The following is a 25,036-nucleotide window of genomic DNA, read 5'->3' on the forward strand; positions in this document are numbered from 1 at the left end:
TGCTTCCCTGTCATTATTTTGTATAATATTTTTGTAAAAAACGGATTAGATTCGTTGTTTTTATTGGCCACGGGAATTATGCATGACGACCTGTATATGTGTAGTTTAGGCACATGATTCGCGTTATCAGATTTGCTGGGTTTTTGATATGGACGGCATGATGAAGTGGCTGTATCTATACTAAAATAATATATTCTGGACACTTTTTATGAAAAAACTGTACTTTCTTCGGCACTTTTTCAGATGGTCGGTAGTTGGGGAATTTTCCATAAAGAAAAGAAATCTAAAAAACAATCTCTATTTTCTGTCAGCAAAAATAAAAAAAGATACTAAAGATAGCCATAAATGATTGTTTTTATCTGATGCAGCAGCCTAATTAACATCTAAGAAGGATGTTTCAATGAAATGCATATAAAATAAACATTTTGGCGCATGTCAAAACTTATCTAAAATAAGATATTTTAAAAAACAAACAATAAATCCTTATTTCATACCACCAATATCAAGGAGACTATTACAGATTGCCAATATGGATGACTTTATATTATTCAGCAGCCTAATTTATCTGTAGTAGAGAAGTTTTATTTAAATCTGATAGCTACAAATTTGGGGAGTGATCAAAAAATACTCCATTTTTGATTTTTTAAAAAAACTTTTTTTTTTAAATTAGCTTTGGCAGCATTTTTGTGGCCTAATAAATCTTTATTAAACAGTCCCTGACCCCTACAAAAAATTGAGCTTGTTAAGATCACATAGTCGGCTGTGAAAAATAGGTTTTGGGGCTTGATTTCGACATATGTTTTTTAATGATATCCCAAAAATGCCATGTCTGCTGTTAGTGGCCAATATTGAAATTTGTTTTATTTTTCAAAATGACAGTTCTTAAAGAATCTTCATTTTAAAAGTAAGCTTTTTAAACCATGCATTTTCATGTTTTGCAATATGATTTATATATATTTAAAGAATGTCTTTACCAATAAGTGTCAAATTGATTTATTTTTTAAGTAATCAACTTTCAAAAACACCATATTTCTGTTCTCAAAGTTGGGTTTGAGGCAAGGTACATCTACCCCCCAAACTCTCAAAAACTGTTAGACATAATGGGCTGAATTTTTTCTGCTCTTTTCTGTTAATACACTTAAAAGAAAAATCCATTTTGAGTACTAAAAATCTAAAGAAAATAAATTGACTGCCGGTACCTAGTATAATAAAATTTTGAACAGAAAATGTTCAGCAAATACATTTGTGCCTCCATTATAATCACCCTTTACCCATTTCCCGAATCAGAAGCTACAATCGGAAGCCAACGTCAGCTTCGATCCTGACGGTCAGATACGAACGCAGCTACAGCTAGCGGACCGGACTGATCTTTCCTTCTGTGCGGTCCTGTTCTGGTTAGGATCAAGCTCAGAGTGTGCATGCTATTAATGGTTTTAATCACAGTGCAAAGCAGCATCCGTATTTCTCCATGTTTTAGACTAAACATGAAGGGAAACTTGACCAATTCCTGTTAGCCTTTGTACTACCCTAGCATTATACCTTCACCTCCTGGACATAACGTTTACAAGACAAGTATCACGTTTAAACAAGATACTATCACATTTTAACTAGATACGTGTCACATTTTAACAAGATAAGTGTCACGTTTTAACAAGATAAGTGTCACAGAAGGTCAGTGTCACGTTTTAACAAGATACGCATCATGTTTTAACAAAATGTGCATCCCGTTTTAGCAACATACATATTAGGTTTTAACAAGACATGTATCACGTTTTAACAAGATGCGTATCACGTTGTAACAATATACGTATCACGTTTAAACAAGATAACTATCACGTTTAAACAAGATACGTATTGCAAGACAAGTATCACACTATAATGTGATAGAGCTCGAAAATAAAAATTCCTGCGTGATAGCAATGCGCTTCCGTACAAATCAAATCAAAATTACTACTGTTCCATCTGAGGACAGTCGGGAATAAAACCCACTTGTGTTTTTCACTTGAATCTTTTTGGGTCATTTGTCTACACTGGGCCACACATGTATACAAGTATGAACAGTAGCACACGCCTAATAGGATTAAAGATAAACGGGTTTGTAACACCCCGAACCCCAAATGAAGGATTGTGGCTTTACTAATGAACAGTGAGGTTTACCCCTTTAACTGTCACCCCAAATACTGTCGCATGCAGGTCAATGGGGACACCGGCATCTTCATGGCAGTTAAAGGGTTATTGGAAGTAAACCCTGAGTTTGTAACAGCTGAGAGACAGAAACGGAAGGTGGATTCCCATCTATTACCCTGAAGGCTTATCCCAATGAAGACACAACACAACCAAATGAAGATTGGAACCGCTCCTTTGCAAATCCAAGAACAGGATGGTTCTTTAAACACCTTTTTTTCAAACTTGCCTAACTTTACAAAAAATGTAGAACCTGAAAAGACAATAAAGGACTGCTGAGAAAAGAAGCTAGAGAAAAGCAGAAAAGAGAATTTGACCAAATCAAATGAGGAACAGGAGAATTGCACCACAAGCGATTCTGATATTAGCGCAAGCTCAGGATATAAATCAAGTCTCTCTTCAGGCATGGAAGGTATGATATTCAGGTATGATATAGAGAAAATGATTGCTCTGGACAATGAACTTAGATTCAAACAGGAGATAAAAAAGAAAGATGAGGCAATTATTTGGAAAGCGCAAGAAAAGAAACTGAGACCTAAAAACCATGCAAAATATCTAATGTTACTGAGCAAGGAAGAGATGATCAGTTTGAATCGGTCTTAGACCATGGACATTCCTGATAAGGACAGCAGTCGTGAAATAAAAAAAAAAAAAGGTGTATGGCCAACTGTTACTTATAAAGAAGAAAGAAGCAACCAGAAAGGCTTTTATGGAGGAAAAGTTATTGAAAAAGTTAAACATCTGGAAGCTGCAGAGCAAAACCGTGAAAAACTGGAGAAAGAGAAAAAAGCTGCAGCTACTGATTCATGGGATTCCCAGATACAACGTAGACAGCAAGAGAAAAAGGTATTTTGTGACGTTGAAAGGAAAGACATGCTTTCCTTAATTTAATTGGAAGGAGTGTGTGGAGATAAAATAGTTTAAAAAAATCCACCTTAAGAAACAAAAACAGCCTGTTTATCACAAAGTTTAGGAGACTCTGCCAGCAGAAGGACCAGGGAAAAGTAGCTCCAAGTCCTGTGTGGGAAGAACGATGTATTCTGCTGACAAACATGATGTAAAAACCAGCAATGTTTCCAGACCAATATCCAGCCTGTCAGACTTCCCTCACTGAACGCCAACTGTGTGTACCTCACTGAGAATTGCCAACACAAAAGTGTAAAACTCCCATTCATTCCCAGGCCCAAATAAAGAATGTTGTTTCTCAGCTGACCAAAGAATGCGATGGGATTCCCCTGGAGGAGCTGACCCAAGTGGCTGAGGAGAGTGAAGTCTGAAGTCCGACAAGAAGAAGAAAATGGATGGATGGATTTTTTCTCCCAATTACTTCCACTCTGGAGTTGCCCAAGGTGAGAGGCGCCGGGCAGTAGTGGGCATACTTGTTGCCCCCCATCTCACCGCCTGTAAGTTGGTGTTTACCCTGGTGAACAACAGGGTAGCTTCCCTCCACCTACAAGTGGGGGGATGGGTTCTAACTGTTGTCTGTGCTCACGGGCCGAACGACAGTTTAGATTACCCACCCTTCTTGGAGGGGGTACTGGAGAGTTAAGGTTAGTGGTAGCCACAGTTAACTTATGTCTTCAACAGGTAAATCCCTTCCAGTAACACCCACAAAAGAGTCATTTCCAGTAATATCTCCTGGGTTTTGGCACCAAAAACATGTAACAGACAGGAGCTTTAAGAATAGTCAGGGAGATGCTGGTCTTCATTTAATAAGTGGAACAATGAGAAAAATAATAAGTATTAGCTGAACAGACACTGCAGAGGACCAATCAGACAAACAAAAAAAAACCCAAGGAATAAAAAAAAACAGAAAAGTAACATAAAAAACTGCTGAGACAACTACAGTTTAAAAACAAAAATCTCACAATTCAATTTCTTGTTTTGAATAAAACTCAGTTCAAAAAATGCATATTAAGAAATTCTAAATATAATTAACGAATATTCCAAAATCACTCTGGTAATCTGTCTGAACTAATTATTCATTTATTTCCTATGAATTCTATTAAATCTGGTTCTAAGTCTAAACATTTTACAACAATAGGCCTTCGCCAGCGCTTTGCTGTTCGAGCCTAATAAAAACATTCTGTCATATGAAATTGTTTTTAATCAACAGCAGGCCTAAATTTGTCTTAACAAAAGGTATATTTAAAAAGATATGAAGGACTACAAGAATGTTGGGGTTTTTTACCATTGTGCTGTTCAGCCTATGAATGAAGTGCTCAAACTCTCCTGATTACCTATTTACAGTTATATTGACTACTCTGGTAGAGGAAACTACATTCGTGAAAAAAATAGAGCAGGACATTTCACACAGAAAAATATTTATGGCCACACTAAACTTATAATCAAAGCTGAGCAGTCTGAGATAATAGCACCATGTGGTTCGTAGGATCACGAAGCACCACGTGAAATATAGACAACAAACTGGGACAGATAAGTTTACATATTTATTAACATTTAAACATTTAAAATCAAAAATAAAAGCAGGAACATGTCTCTCCACACAGTGGTAATATTACTATTACTTATAATAAAAGTAATAGCAGCAATAGAAATTTAAGACTGGACATATGGGGGAAATTGTGTACATAGTTAGCTGAAGTGCCTCTTGTCTCATTTCTCCCAGAACCTGTGTGGTAAATTCAGTCTCACTTTTTTATGATTTACTTTCCTCCTTGGTCATTTCACATCAGGTCCACCTTGACCTTGGAGTTCACCTTTACTTTCTGGACTTGGCTGTTCTGGACTTTTAGTAACCATTCAGATCATAATTCTCTTGAATTTTTCTTCAATTTTCTTCCTGCAGCCACAGCCAGGGCGATTGGCTCCAGTCCTGTGGACCTTATGTTTCAGAATAATCTGTGCAACTATAGTCATCTTGGTCTGACATTTTCTTATTTTATTGAACCTCAGTTAAAAACAATGTCTTATTTTTATTGGTTAATTTTCAGTAAATTTTAATTTATTGCTTTTGAGAGTTTCAAGTTGTTTCAGTGCCACTATGGGTTTTTCAGTCATTAACAGAAGATACCAACAACTTTGTCCACAGACACAGACTAACAGAAGGGGCTCTTTGGCTCACTTATATATTAAATTATAAAATATTGCCCTGTTTTTTGTTTCATTCTTTTTTAAATGCCCCGTAGGCAGCAATTTATTCACATATATGTATATTTATTATTATTGATACTTTCATTAAAGATAAGTTGTACAAGTTTATGTGATGGGGGCATTGATGACATGTTCGCATACACCTCAGAAAGTATGTAGTTGCGCCCCTGTGTAACATCTGTCCTTTTCGGGGAAGTGAAACCACGCAAAAAAAATCCTCGTAAAAGCGCAGGCCAACTAATTATTCACATGTTGTAATGAATAATTTGCACATGAACATGAAAGGTACAACACAACATGTCAAAGAACATTACTAATAAATTGGAAATACTTAAACTACCCACTTGTTCAATGGAACTTGGTTGAACAAGCTCATCACCTGCTTCATCATCAGCTGTTTCTGATAAATTTTCTGTATTAGGCTGAATTTGTGGCAGAAAAACATACGAAACCACATGAAAAAAGCATGAAGACTGTTGATGGAGACTTCAGTGGAGAGTCAAAACTTGTGCAGGTCACTTGGAAGAGAGCGTTGAGAATAAATAATTCTGTTTTCCTCCACCTCTCTCAGTTCTTTGAAGACTCATACACACATACACACAGATGGTTTTCACACACAATAGAGCCCATGTGCACAAAGCTAAGTTTGAACGAAATGACACGCTGGGAACGCCGCTTTAGGGCGTGGCTTAGATAGTGGCCAACAAAAGAAATGAGAAACTACTGAGGAAAACACTGTGGAGCAGATTTAATGGGAAACCTGGTGATTGTGTTTTGCACATTGTTAAATCTATATCAATAACAACCACATTGGTTGAAGATGGTCTAAGTTGGTGGAAAAAGTTTCATTTGTCTTAATATGAATGAATTTATTTAGAAATGTTTTGATGGTTTTGAAACATCTCTTTTACTTGAAAGTGTGGATCACTTCAGAGCTTTTCCTGGTTACCATAGCAATGGCAGTCAACCTTACACTTCTAGCTAACTGATGATGTCACTGAGATCACATGCTTTGTGTCATAGATTCTGTGACATCAGCTCTGAAACCCCTTGAATATCTTGTCACTTGTGTTCTAGAACCAGAGGAGTAGCACCAAACTTACTTTAATCTAGACTTACTTACAGCGAACTGAATTTTTTCCAGCAAAAGAAAGAAACGGAAGATGGATTCTAGTGGATTACTCAAGAGGGTTATGCCTTTGCTAAGCACAATGACAGAAGTGAATGAAGCTCTGAACCGCCCTTACCAACTTCAAGAGCAGGATTGTTCTTTAAACACCTTTATTTCAAATCTACCTGATTTTACAAGAGATGTAGAAGCTGAAAGGAAAATGAAAGAAGTGGAAGCAGTAAGGAAAATGAGAGAAAGACTGATGAGACCAAAACCCAAAGAAAAGAAGAAGGGACAGAAAGTGAGAAAATCAGATGAAAAACAGAAAAATTGCATCACAACCGATTCTGATGTTAGTGGAAGCTCAGGATATAGATCAAGTCTTTCTTCAGATATGGACGAAATGTATGATGTAGAGAAAATGATTGCTCTGGACAGTGAATGTAGATTCAAAAGGGAGATCAAAGAGAAAGATGAGGCAATTATTCGGAAAGCGCAAGAAAAGAAACCAAGACCTAAAAACCAAACTGCTTACGAACGGGATGTGGAAATTTTGAGAGAGAGACAGAACAGGGCAATGGAAGAGGCTCAAATTCGGGAAGTTATGAAATTACCTCCAATTGAGAAGATGAAAGAAAATGCTCCCAAAAAGAAACATGTCAAATGGTGTGAAAAGTCTCCGTCATTTGAAAAAGAACAGAAAATCGGCATAAAAGTTACTGAAAATCCCAAGGAAGAGATTGTCAAGAAAAGGCACAAATGTAGCATTACTGATGGCAATCAGTTAGAAAATCTTCATCAACAGAGGGAGAAAATCATTCTTGGAAAGTTAAGATATCAAGACAGTTGTAAGAAAATGACATATGAAAATAAGAGCGATATTGAAGGCATTCAGTCAGAAGATGTTGATGAAAAGAGGGAGAAAACAGTTCCTGAGAAGGATACATTTCTAAAGAGATGTAAGCAGGTGGCCTATAAAAATCTGGAGCAAATAAAGAGAGAAGAAATTGCCAAGGATGCTTTAGAGGAGATAAAGTTGCATAAAGAAATGACTAAGAGGGAGTTTGCCCAAAAGTTAGTTGACAGACAGGAGAGGGAGAAGAAAGCTGAAATGCAAAAGTCTTTGACTAATGCATGGGATGGTCAAGTGGATTATAAACAGCAGAAAAAGATGGCAATGGATAGGGTTAAAAAGCAAGGGTCTTATTCCTTGATGGAATCTGAAAGGTTGCGACGAACGGAAGAAACCAAGAAGAAGGAGAAGCAACAGAAACTCAGCACCAAGGATAAGACTGAGCAAAGCATTGGGGACCCAAATGAAGGCTTTAAGTCCACATCAGCACAACAAGAGCGTGAGACGAGGCTTCCTGAAAAGGTCCGATCTCTGGAGGATTGTAAGAAGATTGTGTATGACAATCTGAATACTATTAAAAGGAAAGAAGCTGCCAACTTTGCTCTTTTGGAGGAAAAGCGTTTCCAAGAGAGGGCGAAGCAGCATTTAGGCCAAAAGGTACGAGAAGAACAGGAGAAAGAAAAGAAAGCCAATTTGAAAAGTCTTTCACCGACACATTGGACACTCAAATTCAAGATAAACAACAAAAGAAGAAGAAAAGGCTTGAAATAGAAAGGCAACAAATGGCTGCCATTATTGAGTCGGATAGACTGCATCAAATTGAGGAAGTTCAGATGAGGAGAGAGAAGAAATTGAAAGACCAGAAATTTTTAGACAGGACGAGACTGAGCCAAACATAGAAGACTTAAGTAAAACTATGGATGACAGCTTAGAGGCTATTTTGAGGAAAGAAGCCGCAGATGATGCCCGTTTACAAAAACAAATTTATAGCGGTATGGCTAAGGAGAACTGTAACAAAATGTTACATGAAATAGATCGGCAGGTGAAAACTCAGACCCAAAACCCTCTGGCAGATAAATTGGCTGCCAGATATCAATGTAAACAGAAACAGAAGAGTGACTTGGCCAGGATTGAAAGACAAGGAGTGCTCCCTGGATATCGCGCTGAGGAAAGCAGACTGAAGGAGCCCCAAAAGAAACTAAAGACACGGGAGAATGTGACGGATCAAGGAAAAAATGTTCAGTACGAATCGGCCTTAGACCATGACAGTGACTGCGACATACCTGATAAGGACAAGTGTCGTGAAGTACATAGAAAAATAGTGTACGACCAACTGTCACATATAAAAAAGAAAGAAGCTAACAAACAGGCTATTATGGACGAAAAGATACTGAAAGAAAGGAAACACCAGGAGGCTGCAGCGCAAAACCGTGAAAAAGTGGAGAAAGAGAAAAAAGCTGCAGCTACCAAGATCCTGACTGATTCATGGGATTCTCAAATACGACAGAAACAACAGGAGAAAAAGGAACTTCGTGAGTCTGAAAGGAAAGACATGTTGTCCTTAATCGAATTGGAAAGAGTGTGTGTTGGTGAAAATAGTAAAACAACCCACATTGAGAAACAAAAACAGCCAGTTTATCATCAAGTTTGGAAGAGTTTGCCAGCAGAAGGACCAGTGGAAAGTAGCTCCAAGTTCTGTGAGGGAAGAACGATGTTTTCTACTGACACACATGATGCCAAAACAACAACTAGCAATGTTTCCAGACCCTTACTAAATCGTCAAAAAGTTAGCAATATCCAGCCTCCCAGTCTTCCCTCACTGAATGCCAACTGTGTGTACCTCCTTGAGAATTCCCAATACACAGGTGTCAAGCTCCCATTCATTCCCAAGCCCAAATGAAGAACGTTTCTCAGCTGACCTCCCTTCTTGAGCTGCTACGCCCGCGACCCTACCCCAGATAAGAGAAAGAAAATGGATGATGGATGGATGGATGGATGGCTCTTCAAACCACTCTTTGCTTTTCTTTTCTGCCTGTCTTGAAAACAGCAGCTTTCATTTATCATTTACAGAACATCTTTGTAAGATTGTCCGCTAGCTAAGTGGAATTTAAACTCATTTTAACAATAGGTTTTCTCTGGGTGCTCCAGTTTTCCTACAAAAACAATAGATAGATAGTAAATCATTTTAACAATAGGTTTTCTCTGGGTGCTCCAGTTTTCCTACAAAAACGATAGATAGATAGTAAATCATTTTAACAATAGGTTTTCTCTGGGTGCTCCAGTTTTCCTACAAAAACAATAGATAGATAGTAAATCATTTTAACAATAGGTTTTCTCTGGGTGCTCCAGTTTTCCTACAAAAACAATACATAGATAGTAAATCATTTTAACAATAGGTTTTCTCTGGGTGCTCCAGTTTTCCTACAAAAACAATAGATAGATAGTAAATCATTTTAACAATAGGTTTTCTCTGGGTGCTCCAGTTTTCCTACAAAAACGATAGATTGATAGATAGATTTTTTACATTAAAATTATTTTTTAAAATTAGGCAATACATAGTAAGCAACATGTCAGAAATAAAAATCGATGTTAATATGACAGAGTTGGCACAAAAGAACATTTTGTCAAGTCTCCTAAGGTAGACAACAATACAAACATGACCTATTTTATGCAAAGCATAAAGTTATAATAAAAACAGGATGCCCTAACAAAATATACAAACTGACTTGACCAGACTAAAATTATGCTAAAGTTTTATTGCATTTATAATAATCCTGACTGACCAAAGTGCTTCACAATAATTACAACATCATAAATATTTTATGATATCTATGATGTTGTAATCATATATATCTATATATACTTATATCAATATATAAGTATATATAGATATATATGTACTTTATACATATATATACATATAGATATATCTATATCTATATATAACTGTATCTAGATATAAGTATCTAGATATAAGTATATCTATATAACTTATATCTACGTAGAAGTATCTAGGATATAAGTATGTCTATATAACTTATATCTAGATATAAGATATAGATATATCTATCAGTATACATGTGTATACAGATAAACACATGTATGTATATATATATATACATATATATATACATACATACATGTGTATATCTACCTACATGTGTATACAGATACATACATTGCCATAGCAACCGACAACAACGGCACAAAGAAAAATAAACTGAAATATTTTCCACACAAAGAGCAGAACATTCAGTCTATTGCAGTAGTATTGATTTAGGCTTAATGTTTATTTTGTAATCATTAATAAGTGATTGCTGTTGTAAGAGGAGAAAACTATAAATATTTCGCTCCACTGGACTGTACGGCTAGCTCCATGGCTAACGCCCTGTTTCTGTCTCTTACTCTGCAGTTGTGGATTCACAATGTCTGGGATCATGAGCGCCCCCTGCCATGAGGCAAGAGAACTGCCTGCCTCACCTCGAGTCTGTTCTCTGCCGTTTATGATCACTCCTCGGCACACGAATCACTTACACACATAGTTGGGGACACAAAATACTGTACATTATATACATAAGCTAAACTATGGAACAATGTGTTAATATCTTAAGTGTTTTTAGCCATTTTATTGCCGACGTACAGACAGGAGGAACATGACCCATAGAATGGCAGCCAGGGCAGTCAGCTCGCTGCTGCCTCAGCAGCTGCGCTTCGAGCATTTGAATGGGAAAATGCGAAAATTCAGCGATTTTGACGAAAAAATAATTAGACTTGGTTAAGCTTAATGAAAAATAGGTACTTTATAGTACAAACCACAGGGTTAAAATGTCAATATAAATTATTTTATTATTATATATTATTATATAATAATATATAATATTATATATTAATATATATTAATAAATAATATATATTATTAAATAATAATATTTTGTTATATTACTATAATAATATAACATTATATTATTATATTAATATAATATTAATATAATAGGTCAGGCAGGTAGCCTGACTTGACAGGCTACCTGTCAGGTTAGGCAGAGCCTCCCCTGCCTCCCCTGACCGCACGTCACTGGTTCAGAGTAGTGTCCGGGATCTGATTTAGTTCTGACTGGCACCTACTCAAAAAAAAAGCTACTGGAGGTATTTGACTGGTTTTATTAATGTTGTGGTAACATAATAATTCTATAGAAATAAAGTAACATCCATTGCTCATCTGTCTTGATCACATTCTGTCAGTGAGAACGCAACCTGAAAAAGCTTGACTGTTCAGCGACACTTTAGATTAAAATGCATGAGTATATATATATATACAATAATACCTCATTTAAAGCTGTCTCTGAGTTGAAATTCATGCTTTGACATTTTAGCAAACCAAACAAATGTATCAATTTAAGTACAAGCCACCAATGTACCATCATCACTCTTGGTAGTTTTTCTCAGTCTTCATATAATCATGGACATATGTAGGTTTAAATGAAGCAAACAAACTGACTTGACTAAACAAGGTCTATGTAAAGCTTTGAAATCAAGTCTGTTGTTCAGTAGGCAGGAGTTTTGACCCCCTTCCTGTGCCTGTTGCCAAATAATCAACTCATTTAGTCACTGAGTGACAAAGCTTTATAATCCGCTTCATAACTCGTTTACTGACTGATTTCAACTATCCCTCCATCCATTTTCTGTTCACCTTTGTCCCTAATGGGGTCAGGAGGGTTGCTGGTTCCACTCCAGGTACGTTCCGGGCGAGAGGCGGGTTCACCCTGGACAGGTCACCAGTCTGTCGCAGGGCAACACAGAGACATACAGGACACACAACCATTCACACACACACTCACACCTAGGGAGAATTTAGAGACCAATTAACCTGACAGTCATGTTTTTGGACTGTGGGAGGAAGCCGGAGAACCCGGAGAGATCCCACCATGCACAGGGAGAACATGCAAACTCCATGCAGAAAGACCCCGGGCCGGGAATCAAACCAAGGACCTTCTTTCTGCAAGACAACAGCTCTACCAACTGCACCACTGTGCAGCCCTGATTTCAACTAGTTTGCTTTAAAAAAAAAAAAAAAAAAAAAAAGGCATGTGAACGGGTCCAGACTCAGAACAAAATGGTTTGTGCTCACTTTTTTTCCCACGTAAAGTCGTTTTGGTTAGATTTTTTTTATGTAACTGTGACCAAAAACGCTGGAACTTAAGAAATTTGTAACATGGTGAGTACAGTTCGCAGCACCGCAAATCCAGATTTAAGAGTAAGCTTAATTTCTTAACATTTTGACATATGTAAAATGAACATGTACGTAACACAAGGCAGCGGGTTTTCCACAACACAAGGACCCCGGAAACGGAAGTCTTGACGCTCGGTGTGAGGCCTCTTGAACCTCCAGCAATCCGTCGTCTACCAAAGACTCCCACCGCCACTGAATTTAACCCTCTATGGCATTGTGTTGCCCTCAGGCAACAAACCACTATTTTGGCCCACACACCGCCCCTTTAAATTTTTTAAGTAAAACATCACATTAAAAGTCTGATGATATGTCTGTGACCAATGAAATTTGAGCTGGACGTGGCTTTGACCTTTGTCTTGGGGTGAAACAATCCTTTTTTGGACCGCAGCTGACTTGGACACAGCGCTAGCAGAAGGTAAGATAAATTTCACTTTTTTACATGTTTAAATGTAAATAATTTTGTATAAATAAGATCTGTGATGTGCATGATCACAGATCACAGATGTGTAGGGATGTGAAGTTATCAACATAATAATTTTTTTTCTGTACTATCTACTATTACTCACAGGAAATGGATGCACAAAGATTTTATGGGCGTAAGGAACATGATCAAGCGGTTAGGCTCATTCCTTCTGACAGTGAGGACAGTGAGCTTGAGGAGAGTGACAGTGAGGAAGAGTGGACTCCAAAATCAGGTTTGAGGGAGAGTTAGGAGATCAGGGTTCAGTAGAGTAACATACTGTATGGAATGAGCATGTATGTGCGTTTGTACATCAGTGAATGAAGAGAGGTATATATGACCTATTCTAATTTTATGCTTACTGGTTTCTTTTGAAAACAGAGGACCTGCCTGATGACAATGAGTCTGTGGATGAAGAGGAAAATGAAGATGATGAAGTATCACAGGAAGCTGTTCCATGCTTACCCCGTTGGAGAACACCCCACAGTGCCAATATCACTGATTACCCAGAATGGCAGGCCAGTCTTCCAAAATCAGATCATATCAATTCCCCCTACAAATTCTTCAAGATGTTTTTTTCTGAAGACATTCTGGAAGTAGTTGTAGAGCAGTCAAATTTATATGCCATTCAGTGTGACACCAACAAGCCCCTTAACCTCGCTAAAAAAGAACTGGAACAATTTATGGGTACAGCAGTATACATGTCATTGTTTGGATTACCAGGCACCCGCATGTTTTGGAACAAAGCCACCCGAGTGTCCCAGGTAGCTGACACCATGGCACTAAACAGATGGGAGTTAATTAAAAAATCCCTGCACTTCAACAACAATGAAATGAGACAACGAGAAAATATTGATCCACTCCACAAAATCCGACCACTGGTCACTTACCTCAAAGCTGCAGACAATACCAATGAGTGAGAAGTTGGCTGTAGATGAGCAGATGGTCCCTTTCAAGGGAAGAAATACACTCAAGCAATACCTACCAGCTAAGCCAAAGACAGGGGGTACAAGATATTCATCTTGGCTGGCTCTGATGGTGTTCTGCACAATTTTGAGATTTACACAGGAGAGTTGTGCAACCACCTGAGCTGCCAGATGTAGGAGCAAGTGGCAATGTTGTCCTCCGCCTGGCCCAGCCAATACCCAGACAGCAGAACTACAAGGTGTTCTTTGACAACTGGTTCAAGAGTGTCCCTCTCATTCTCACACTTGCTCAGCAGGAAATTCACTGTACTGGTACTGTTCGTAGCAACAGACTACCAGGTGTCAACTTGATGTGTGATGTTGAGTTGAAGAGAAGTGGATCTTTTGAACAGAAGACGGCCATGGTTGGAGAAATCACCTTGCATGCCGTGAAATGGTATGATAACCGTTCAGTCAGTCTTCTCAGCAATTACATTGGAGCACACCCAGTCACCGACGTTGATAGGTGGGATGGCAAGCAAAAAAAAATCATCAAAGTTCCCTGTCCTGCTGTGGTGAGAGTTCAATAAGAATATGGGTGGAGTGGATCTGCCAGACTCCCTCATTGCACTGTACAGCAACAAAATCAGGTCGAAAAAATTGTATCATCGGCTAATGTTCCACTTTATCGACATGACCATCGTGACTGCCTGGCTGCTCTACAAGAGAGACTGCAGCAGCACTGGGATGAGAAAAGAGGAACAGATGAGGCTTTATACATTCAAGTCATATATTGCAGAAAGCTTGTGCAAAAGTGGCAAGAATCTGGAGCGTAAGAGAGGTCGTCCCAGTTCCACAATTGCTGGGGAGTACGAAGAGAAGAGGAGAAGAGGACCCACTACACCTATCCCGGTCCCTGATGTGCGTCTGGATGCCACAGCCCACTGGATGGTCATGGATGAAAAGAAAGGGAGATGCAAGGTACCAAGAAGCAAAGGTACACCTAAAGCCAAGTGCCAAAAATGTGACGCCCACCTTTGTTTCACATCCACCAGCAACTGCTTCATGAGGTTCCATACAGAATAATACAAACTGTACTTTGTAAAAAAGAGAAACACAGAGCCATTCAGTACCCCACAGGAACATGTAATTAGAAACATAAACACACACTGCAGCTAATCTCTAATGCACTAATTGAGAAACCATTTGTGGCTATTTGTTGAAAGGGAACTTGTTGAAATTGTTGTTGTTGAAATAAAACTTCTTCTAATGTATTTATTGCTTGTTTGTTCATCATTCCACTTAAAGAAAGCCTTGGCGTTTTAGTACCCTCATAGCATCTTGTTGCCCTGAGACAACAAACCAAAATCTGGTGGGGGGGGAAAGGATGGAGCACATTTTCTGATTGATATATTATAAAGAACCCCTCAAGCTCCCAAAACTGGGGTGAAATATTTTTATGAATAAGGTAAAATTCTTATTCATAAGAGTTCTTACTCCTAAGGGGCGTAACACGTACACACATACACACAGATGGTTTTCACACACATAGAGCCCATGTGCACAAGGCTAAGTTTGAACGAAACAAGACGCTGGGAACGCCGTCTTTAGGGCGTGGCTTAGATAGTGGCCAACAAAAGAAATGAGAAACTACTGAGGAAAACACTGTGGAGCAGATTAAATGGAAAACCTGGTGATTGTGTTTTGCACATTGTTAAATCTATATCAATTACAACCACATAGGCTGAAGATGGTCTAAGTTGTTGGAAAAAGTTTCATTTGTCTTAATATGAATGAATTTATTTAGAAATGTTTTGATGGTTTGAAACATCTCTTTTACTTGAAAGTGTGGATCACTTCAGAGCTTTTCCTGGTTACCATAGCAATGGCAACCAACCTTACACTTCTAGCTAACTGATGATGTCACTGAGATAACATGCTTTGTGTCATAGATTCTGTGACATCAGCTCTGAAACCCCTTGAATATCTTGTCACTTGTGTTCTAGAACCAGAGGTGTAGCACCAAACTTACTTTAAACTAGACTTACTTACAGCGAACTGAATTTTTTCCAGCAAAAGAAAGAAACGGAAGATGGATTCTAGTGGATTACTCAAGAGGGTTATGCCTTTGCTAAGCACAATGACAGAAGTGAATGAAGCTCTGAATCGCCCTTACCAACTTCAAGAGCAGGATTGTTCTTTAAACACCTTTATTTCAAATCTACCTGATTTTACAAGAGATGTAGAAGCTGAAAGGAAAATGAAAGAAGTAGAAGCAGTAAGGAAAATGAGAGAAAGACTGATGAGACCAAAACCCAAAGAAAAGAAGAAGGGACAGAAAGTGAGAAAATCAGATGAAAAACAGAAAAATTGCATCACAACCGATTCTGATGTTAGTGGAAGCTCAGGATATAGATCAAGTCTTTCTTCAGATATGGACGAAATGTATGATGTAGAGAAAATGATTGCTCTGGACAGTGAATGTAGATTCAAAAGGGAGATCAAAGAGAAAGATGAGGCAATTATTCGGAAAGCGCAAGAAAAGAAACCGAGACCAAAAAACCAAACTGCTTACGAACGGGATGTGGAAATTTTGAGAGAGAGACAGAACAGGGCAATGGAAGAGGCTCAAATTCGGGAAGTTATGAAATTACCTCCAATTGAGAAGATGAAAGAAAATGCTCCCAAAAAGAAACATGTCAAATGGTGTGAAAAGTCTCCGTCATTTGAAAAAGAACAGAAAATCGGCATAAAAGTTACTGAAAATCCCAAGGAAGAGATTGTCAAGAAAAGGCACAAATGTAGCATTACTGATGGCAATCAGTTAGAAAATCTTCATCAACAGAGGGAGAAAATCATTCTTGGAAAGTTAAGATATCAAGACAGTTGTAAGAAAATGACCTATGAAAATAAGAGTGATATTGAAGACATTAAGTCAGAAGATGTTAATGAAAAGAGGGAGAAAACAGTTCCTGAGAAGGATACATTTCTAAAGAGATGTAAGCAGGTGGCCTATAAAAATCTGGAGCAAATAAAGAGAGAAGAAATTGCCAAGGACGCTTTAGAGGAGATAAAGTTGCATAAAGAAATGACTAAGAGGGAGTTTGCCCAAAAGTTAGTTGACAGACAGGAGAGGGAGAAGAAAGCTGAAATGCAAAAGTCTTTGACTAATGCATGGGATGGTCAAGTGGAATATAAACAGCAGAAAAAGATGGCAATGGATGGGGTTAAAAAGCAAGGGTCTTATTCCTTGATGGAATCTGAAAGGTTGCGACGAACGGAAGAAACCAAGAAGAAGGAGAAGCAACAGAAACTCAGCACCAAGGATAAGACTGAGCAAAGCATTGGGGACCCAAATGAAGGCTTTAAGTCCACATCAGCACAACAAGAGCGTGAGACAAGGCTTCCTGAAAAGGTCCGATCTCTGGAGGATTGTAAGAAGATTGTGTATGACAATCTGAATACTATTAAAAGGAAAGAAGCTGCCAACTTTGCTCTTTTGGAGGAAAAGCGTTTCCAAGAGAGGGCGAAGCAGCATTTAGGCCAAAAGGTACGAGAAGAACAGGAGAAAGAAAAGAAAGCCAATTTGAAAAAGTCTTTCACCGACACATTGGACACTCAAATTCAAGATAAACAACAAAAGAAGAAGAAAAAGGCTGAAATAGAAAGGCAACAAATGGCTGCCATTATTGAATCGGATAGACTGCATCAAATTGAGGAAGTTGAGATGAGGAGAGAGAAGAAATTGAAAGACCAGAAATTTTTTAGACAGGACGAGACTGAGCCAAACATAGAAGACTTAAGTAAAACTATGGATGACAGCTTAGAGGATATATTGAGGAAAGAAGCCGCAGATGATGCCCGTTTACAAAAACAAATTTATAGCGGTATGGCTAAGGAGAACTGTAACAAAATGTTACATGAAATAGATCGGCAGGTGAAAACTCAGACCCAAAACCCTCTGGCAGATAAATTGGCTGCCAGATATCAATGTAAACAGAAACAGAAGAGTGACTTGGCCAGGATTGAAAGACAAGGAGTGCTCCCTGGATATCGCGCTGAGGAAAGCAGACTGAAGGAGCCCCAAAAGAAACTAAAGACACGGGAGAATGTGACGGATCAAGGAAAAAATGTTCAGTACGAATCGGCCTTAGACCATGACAGTGACTGCGACATACCTGATAAGGACAAGTGTCGTGAAGTACATAAAAAAATTGTGTACGACCAACTGTCACATATAAAAAAGAAAGAAGCTAACAAACGGGCTATTATGGACGAAAAGATACTGAAAGAAAGGAAACACCAGGAGGCTGCAGCGCAAAACCGTGAAAAAGTGGAGAAAGAGAAAAAAGCTGCAGCTACCAAGATCCTGACTGATTCATGGGATTCTCAAATACGACAGAAACAACAGGAGAAAAAGGAACTTCGTGAGTCTGAAAGGAAAGACATGTTGTCCTTAATCGAATTGGAAAGAGTGTGTGTTGGTGAAAATAGTAAAACAACCCACATTGAGAAACAAAAACAGCCAGTTTATCATCAAGTTTGGAAGAGTTTGCCAGCAGAAGGACCAGTGGAAAGTAGCTCCAAGTTCTGTGAGGGAAGAACGATGTTTTCTACTTACACACATGATGCCAAAACAACAACTAGCAATGTTTCCAGACCCTTACTAAATCGTCAAAAAGTTAGCAATATCCAGCCTCCCAGACTTCCCTCACTGAATGCCAACTGTGTGTACCTCCTTGAGAATTCCCAATACACAGGTGTCAAGCTCCCATTCATTCCCAAGCCCAAATGAAGAACGTTTCTCGGCTGACCTCCCTTCTTGAGCTGCTACGCCCGCGACCCTACCCCAGATAAGAGACAGAAAATGGATGATGGATGGATGGATGGATGGCTCTTCAAACCACTCTTTGTTTTTCTTTTCTGCCTGTCTTGAAAACAGCAGCTTTCATTTATCATTTACAGAACATCTTTGTAAGATTGTCCGCTAGCTAAGTGGAATTGAAAGTCATTTTAACAATAGGTTTTCTCTGGGTGCTCCAGTTTTCCTACAAAAACGATAGATAGATAGTAAATCATTTTAACAATAGGTTTTCTCTGGGTGCTCCAGTTTTCCTACAAAAACGATAGATAGATAGTAAATCATTTTAACAATAGGTTTTCTCTGGGTGCTCCAGTTTTCCTACAAAAACAATAGATAGATAGTAAATCATTTTAACAATAGGTTTTCTCTGGGTGCTCCAGTTTTCCTACAAAAACGATAGATTGATAGATAGATTTTTTACATTAAAATTATTTTTTAAAATTAGGCAATACATAGTAAGCAACATGTCAGAAATAAAAATCGATGTTAATATGACAGAGTTGGCACAAAAGAACATTTTCGTCAAGTCTCCTAAGGCAGACAACAATACAAACATGACCTATTTTATGCAAAACATAAAGTTATAATAAAAACAGGATGCCCTAACAAAATATACAAACTGACTTGACCAGACTAAAATTATGCTAAAGTTTTATTGCATTTATAATAATCCTGACTGACCAAAGTGCTTCACAATAATTACAACATCATAAATATTTTATGATATCTATGATGTTGTAATCATATATATCTATATATACTTCTATCAATATATAAGTATATATAGATATATATGTACTTTATACATATATACATATAGATATATCTATATCTAGATATAAGTATATCTAGATATACTTATATCTATATAACTGTATCTAGATATAAGTGTATCTATATAACTTATATCTATATAACTTATATCTAGATATAAGCATCAAGATATAAGTACATCTATATAACTTATATCTACGTAGAAGTATCTAGATATAAGTATTTCTATATAACTTATATCTAGATATAAGATATAGATATATCTATCAGTATACATGTGTATACAGATAAACACATGTATGTATATATATATATACATATATATATATACATACATACATACATGTGTATATCTACCTACATGTGTATACAGATACATACATTGCCATAGCAACCGACAACAATGGCACAAAGAAAAATAAACTGAAATATTCTCCACACAAAGAGCAGAACATTCAGTCTATTGCAGTAGTATGGATTTAGGCTTAATGTTTATTTTGTAATCATTAATAAGTGATTGCTGTGGTAAGAGGAGAAAACTATAAATATTTCGCTCCACTGGACTGTACGGCTAGCTCCATGGCTAACGCCCTGTTTCTGTCTCTTACTCTGCAGTTGTGGATTCACAATGTCTGGGATCATGAGCGCCCCCTGCCATGAGGCAAGAGAACTGCCTGCCTCACCTCGAGTCTGTTCTCTGCCGTTTATGATCGCATAAACGGCAGACGAATCACGTTACACACATAGTTGGTGACACAAAAATACTGTACATTATATACATAAGCTAAACTATGGAACAATCTGTTTATATCTTAAGTGTTTTAAGCCATTTTATTGCCGACGTACAGACAGGAGGAACATGACCCATAGAATGGCAGCCAGGGCAGTCAGCTCGCTGCTGCCTCAGCAGCTGCGCTTCGAGCATTTGAATGGGAAAATGCGAAAATTCAGCGATTTTGACGAAAAAATAATCAGACTTGGTTAAGCTTAATGAAAAATAGGTACTTTATAGTACAAACCACAGGGTTAAAATGTCAATATAAATTATTATTTTATTATTATATATTATTATATAATAATATATAATATTATATATTAATATATATTAATAAATAATATATATTATTAAATAATAATATTTTGTTATATTACTATAATAATATAACATTATATTATTATATTAATATAATATTAATATAATAGGTCAGGCAGGTAGCCTGACTTGACAGGCTACCTGTCAGGTTAGGCAGAGCCTCACCTGCCTCCCCTGACCGCACGTCACTGGTTCAGAGTTAAACAGTGTCCGGGATCTGATTTAGTTCTGACTGGCACCTACTCAAAAAAAAAGCTACTGGAGGTATTTGACTGCTTTTATTAATGTTGTGGTAACATAATAATTCTATAGAAATAAAGTAACATCCATTGCTCATCTGTCTTGATCACATTCTGTCAGTGAGAACGCAACCTGAAAAAGCTTGACTGTTCAGCGACACTTTAGATTAAAATGCATGAGTATATATATATACAATAATACCTCATTTAAAGCTGTCTCTGAGTTGAAATTCATGCTTTGACATTTTAGCAAACCAAACAAATGTATCAATTTAAGTACAAGCCACCAATGTACCATCATCACTCTTGGTAGTTTTTCTCAGTCTTCATATAATCATGGACATATGTAGGTTTAAATGAAGCAAACAAACTGACTTGACTAAACAAGGTCTATGTAAAGCTTTGAAATCAAGTCTGTTGTTCAGTAGGCAGGAGTTTTGACCCCCTTGCTGTGCCTGTTGCCAAATAATCAACTCATTTAGTCACTGAGTGACAAAGCTTTATAATCCGCTTCATAACTCGTTTACTGACTGATTTCAACTATCCCTCCATCCATTTTCTGTTCACCTTTGTCCCTAATGGGATCAGGAGGGTTGCTGGTTCCAGGCGAGAGGCGGGGTTCACCCTGGACAGGTCACCAGTCTGTCGCAGGGCAACACAGAGACAGACAGGACACACAACCATTCACACACACACTCACACCTAGGGAGAATTTAGAGAGACCAATTAACCTGACAGTCATGTTTTTGGACTGTGGGAGGAAGCCGGAGAACCCGGAGAGATCCCACCATGCACAGGGAGAACATGCAAACTCCATGCAGAAAGACCCCGGGCCGGGAATCAAACCAAGGACCTTCTTTCTGCAAGACAACAGCTCTACCAACTGCACCACTGTGCAGCCCTGATTTCAACTAGTTTGCTTTAAAAAAAAAAAAAAAAAAAAAAGGCATTAAATGTGAACGGTTCCAGACTCAGAACAAAATGATTTGTGCTCACTTTTTTTCCCACGTAAAGTTGTTTTGGTTAGATTTTTTTTATGTAACTGTGACCAAAAACGCTGGAACTTAAGAAATTTGTAACATGGTGAGTACAGTTCGCAGCACCGCAAATCCAGATTTAAGAGTAAGCTTAATTTCTTAACATTTTGACATATGTAAAATGAACATGTACGTAACACAAGGCAGCAGGTTTTCCACAACACAAGGACCCCGGAAACGGAAGTCTTGACGCTCGGTGTGAGACCTCTTGAACCTCCAGCAATCCGTCGTCTACCAAAAACTCCCACCGCCACTGAATTTAACCCTCTATGGCATTGTGTTGTCCTCAGGCAACAAACCACTATTTTGGCCCACACACCGCCCCTTTAAATTTTTTAAGTAAAACATCACATTAAAAGTCTGATGATATGTCTGTGACCAATGAAATTTGAGCTGGACGTGGCTTTGACCTTTGTCTTGGGGTGAAACAATCCTTTTTTGGACCGCAGCTGACTTGGACACAGCGCTAGCAGAAGGTAAGATAAATTTCACTTTTTTACATGTTTAAATGTAAATAATTTTGTATAAATAAGATTTGTGATGTGCATGATCACAGATCACAGATGTGTAGGGATGTGAAGTTATCAACATAATAATTTTTTTTCTGTACTATCTACTATTACTCACAGGAAATGGATGCACAAAGATTTTATGGGCGTAAGGAACATGATCAAGCGGTTAGGCTCATTCCTTCTGACAGTGAGGACAGTGAGCTTGAGGAGAGTGACAGTGAGGAAGAGTGGACTCCAAAATCAGGTTTGAGGGAGAGTTAGGAGATCAGGGTTCAGTCAGTAGAGTAACATACTGTATGGAATGAGCATGTATGTGCGTTTGTACATCAGTGAGTGAAGAGAGGTATATATGACCTTTTCTAATTTTATGCTTACTGGTTTCTTTTGAAAACAGAGGACCTGCCTGATGACAATGAGTCTGTGGATGAAGAGGAAAATGAAGATGATGAAGTATCACAGGAAGCTGTTCCACGCTTACCCCGTTGGAGAACACCCCACAGTGCCAATATCACTGATTACCCAGAATGGCAGGCCAGTCTTCCAAAATCAGATCATATCAATTCCCCCTACAAATTCTTCAAGATGTTTTTTTCTGAAGACATTCTGGAAGTAGTTGTAGAGCAGTCAAATTTATATGCCATTCAGTGTGACACCAACAAGCCCCTTAACCTCGCTAAAAAAGAACTGGAACAATTTATGGGTACAGCAGTATACATGTCATTGTTTGGATTACCAGGCACCCGCATGTTTTGGAACAAAGCCACCCGAGTGTCCCAGGTAGCTGACACCATGGCACTAAAGATGGGAGTTAATTAAAAAATCCCTGCACTTCAACAACAATGAAATGAGACAACGAGAAAATATTGATCCACTCCACAAAATCCGACCACTGGTCACTTACCTCAAAGCTGCAGACAATACCAATGAGTGAGAAGTTGGCTGTAGATGAGCAGATGGTCCCTTTCAAGGGAAGAAATACACTCAAGCAATACCTACCAGCTAAGCCAAAGACAGGGGGTACAAGATATTCATCTTGGCTGGCTCTGATGGTGTTCTGCACAATTTTGAGATTTACACAGGGAGAGTTGTGCAACCACCTGAGCTGCCAGATGTAGGAGCAAGTGGCAATGTTGTCCTCCGCCTGGCCCAGCCAATACCCAGACAGCAGAACTACAAGGTGTTCTTTGACAACTGGTTCAAGAGTGTCCCTCTCATTCTCACACTTGCTCAGCAGGAAATTCACTGTACTGGTACTGTTCGTAGCAACAGACTACCAGGTGTCAACTTGATGTGTGATGTTGAGTTGAAGAGAACTGGGCGTGGATCTTTTGAACAGAAGACGGCCATGGTTGGAGAAATCACCTTGCATGCCGTGAAATGGTATGATAACCGTTCAGTCAGTCTTCTCAGCAATTACATTGGAGCACACCCAGTCACCGACGTTGATAGGTGGGATGGCAAGCAAAAAAAAATCATCAAAGTTCCCTGTCCTGCTGTGGTGAGAGTTCAATAAGAATATGGGTGGAGTGGATCTGCCAGACTCCCTCATTGCACTGTACAGCAACAAAATCAGGTCGAAAAAATTGTATCATCGGCTAATGTTCCACTTTATCGACATGACCATCGTGACTGCCTGGCTGCTCTACAAGAGAGACTGCAGCAGCACTGGGATGAGAAAAGAGGAACAGATGAGGCTTTATACATTCAAGTCATATATTGCAGAAAGCTTGTGCAAAAGTGGCAAGAATCTGGAGCGTAAGAGAGGTCGTCCCAGTTCCACAATTGCTGGGGAGTACGAAGAGAAGGAGAAGAGGACCCACTACACCTATCCCGGTCCCTGATGTGCGTCTGGATGCCACAGCCCACTGGATGGTCATGGATGAAAAGAAAGGGAGATGCAAGGTACCAAGAAGCAAAGGTACACCTAAAGCCAAGTGCCAAAAATGTGACGCCCACCTTTGTTTCACATCCACCAGCAACTGCTTCATGAGGTTCCATACAGAATAATACAAACTGTACTTTGTAAAAAAGAGAAACACAGAGCCATTCAGTACCCCACAGGAACAAGTAATTAGAAACATAAACACACACTGCAGCTAATCTCTAATGCACTAATTGAGAAACCATTTGTGGCTATTTGTTGAAAGGGAACTTGTTGAAATTGTTGTTGTTGAAATAAAACTTCTTCTAATGTATTTATTGCTTGTTTGTTCATCATTCCACTTAAAGAAAGCCTTGGCGTTTTAGTACCCTCATAGCATCTTGTTGCCCTGAGACAACAAACCAAAATCTGGTGGGGGGGAAAGGATGGAGCACATTTTCTGATTGATATATTATAAAGAACCCCTCAAGCTCCCAAAACTGGGGTGAAATATTTTTATGAATAAGGTAAAATTCTTATTCATAAGAGTTCTTACTCCTAAGGGGCGTAACACGTACACACATACACACAGATGGTTTTCACACACATACAGCCCATGTGCACAAGGCTAAGTTTGAACGAAACAAGACGCTGGGAACGCCGTCTTTAGGGCGTGGCTTAGATAGTGGCCAAGAAAAGAAATGAGAAACTACTGAGGAAAACACTGTGGAGCAGATTAAATGGAAAACCTGGTGATTGTGTTTTGCACATTGTTAAATCTATATCAATTACAACCACATTG

The 25,036-nt window shown here is 38.4% G+C and overlaps 1 protein-coding gene and 1 long non-coding RNA gene across 2 annotated transcripts; both read left to right on the forward strand.

Annotated features, from left to right (window-relative positions):
- The first annotated feature begins 12,404 nt into the window (after positions 1–12,404).
- LOC122840700 (piggyBac transposable element-derived protein 2-like) lies at positions 12,405–14,006 on the forward strand. Its single transcript, XM_044133277.1, has 3 exons — positions 12,405–12,904; positions 13,058–13,184; positions 13,331–14,006. Exons 2-3 carry the CDS (start codon positions 13,061–13,063, stop codon positions 13,867–13,869), a joined length of 663 nt encoding a protein of 220 aa, XP_043989212.1. The 5' UTR covers positions 12,405–12,904; positions 13,058–13,060; the 3' UTR covers positions 13,870–14,006.
- Positions 14,007–21,787: 7,781 nt separating this feature from the next.
- Positions 21,788–24,160, forward strand: LOC122840702. The gene is made up of 3 exons (XR_006372277.1): positions 21,788–22,337; positions 22,491–22,617; positions 22,768–24,160. It is a non-coding gene; the product is annotated as an uncharacterized LOC122840702 (long non-coding RNA).
- Positions 24,161–25,036: the final 876 nt, after the last annotated feature.

Source organism: Gambusia affinis, linkage group LG12 (genome assembly GCF_019740435.1).
Source record: "Gambusia affinis linkage group LG12, SWU_Gaff_1.0, whole genome shotgun sequence".
In the NCBI taxonomy this organism is placed as follows: domain Eukaryota; kingdom Metazoa; phylum Chordata; class Actinopteri; order Cyprinodontiformes; family Poeciliidae; genus Gambusia; species Gambusia affinis.

Bases quoted from the DNA above. Each gene is read 5' to 3' on its own strand.
- LOC122840700 (XM_044133277.1), top strand. From the start codon at position 13,061: ATGGATGCACAAAGATTTTATGGGCGTAAGGAACATGATCAAGCGGTT. The intron at 13,185-13,330 runs GTTTGAGGGAGA...TTTTGAAAACAG, and splicing joins AGAGTGGACTCCAAAATCAG to AGGACCTGCCTGATGACAAT.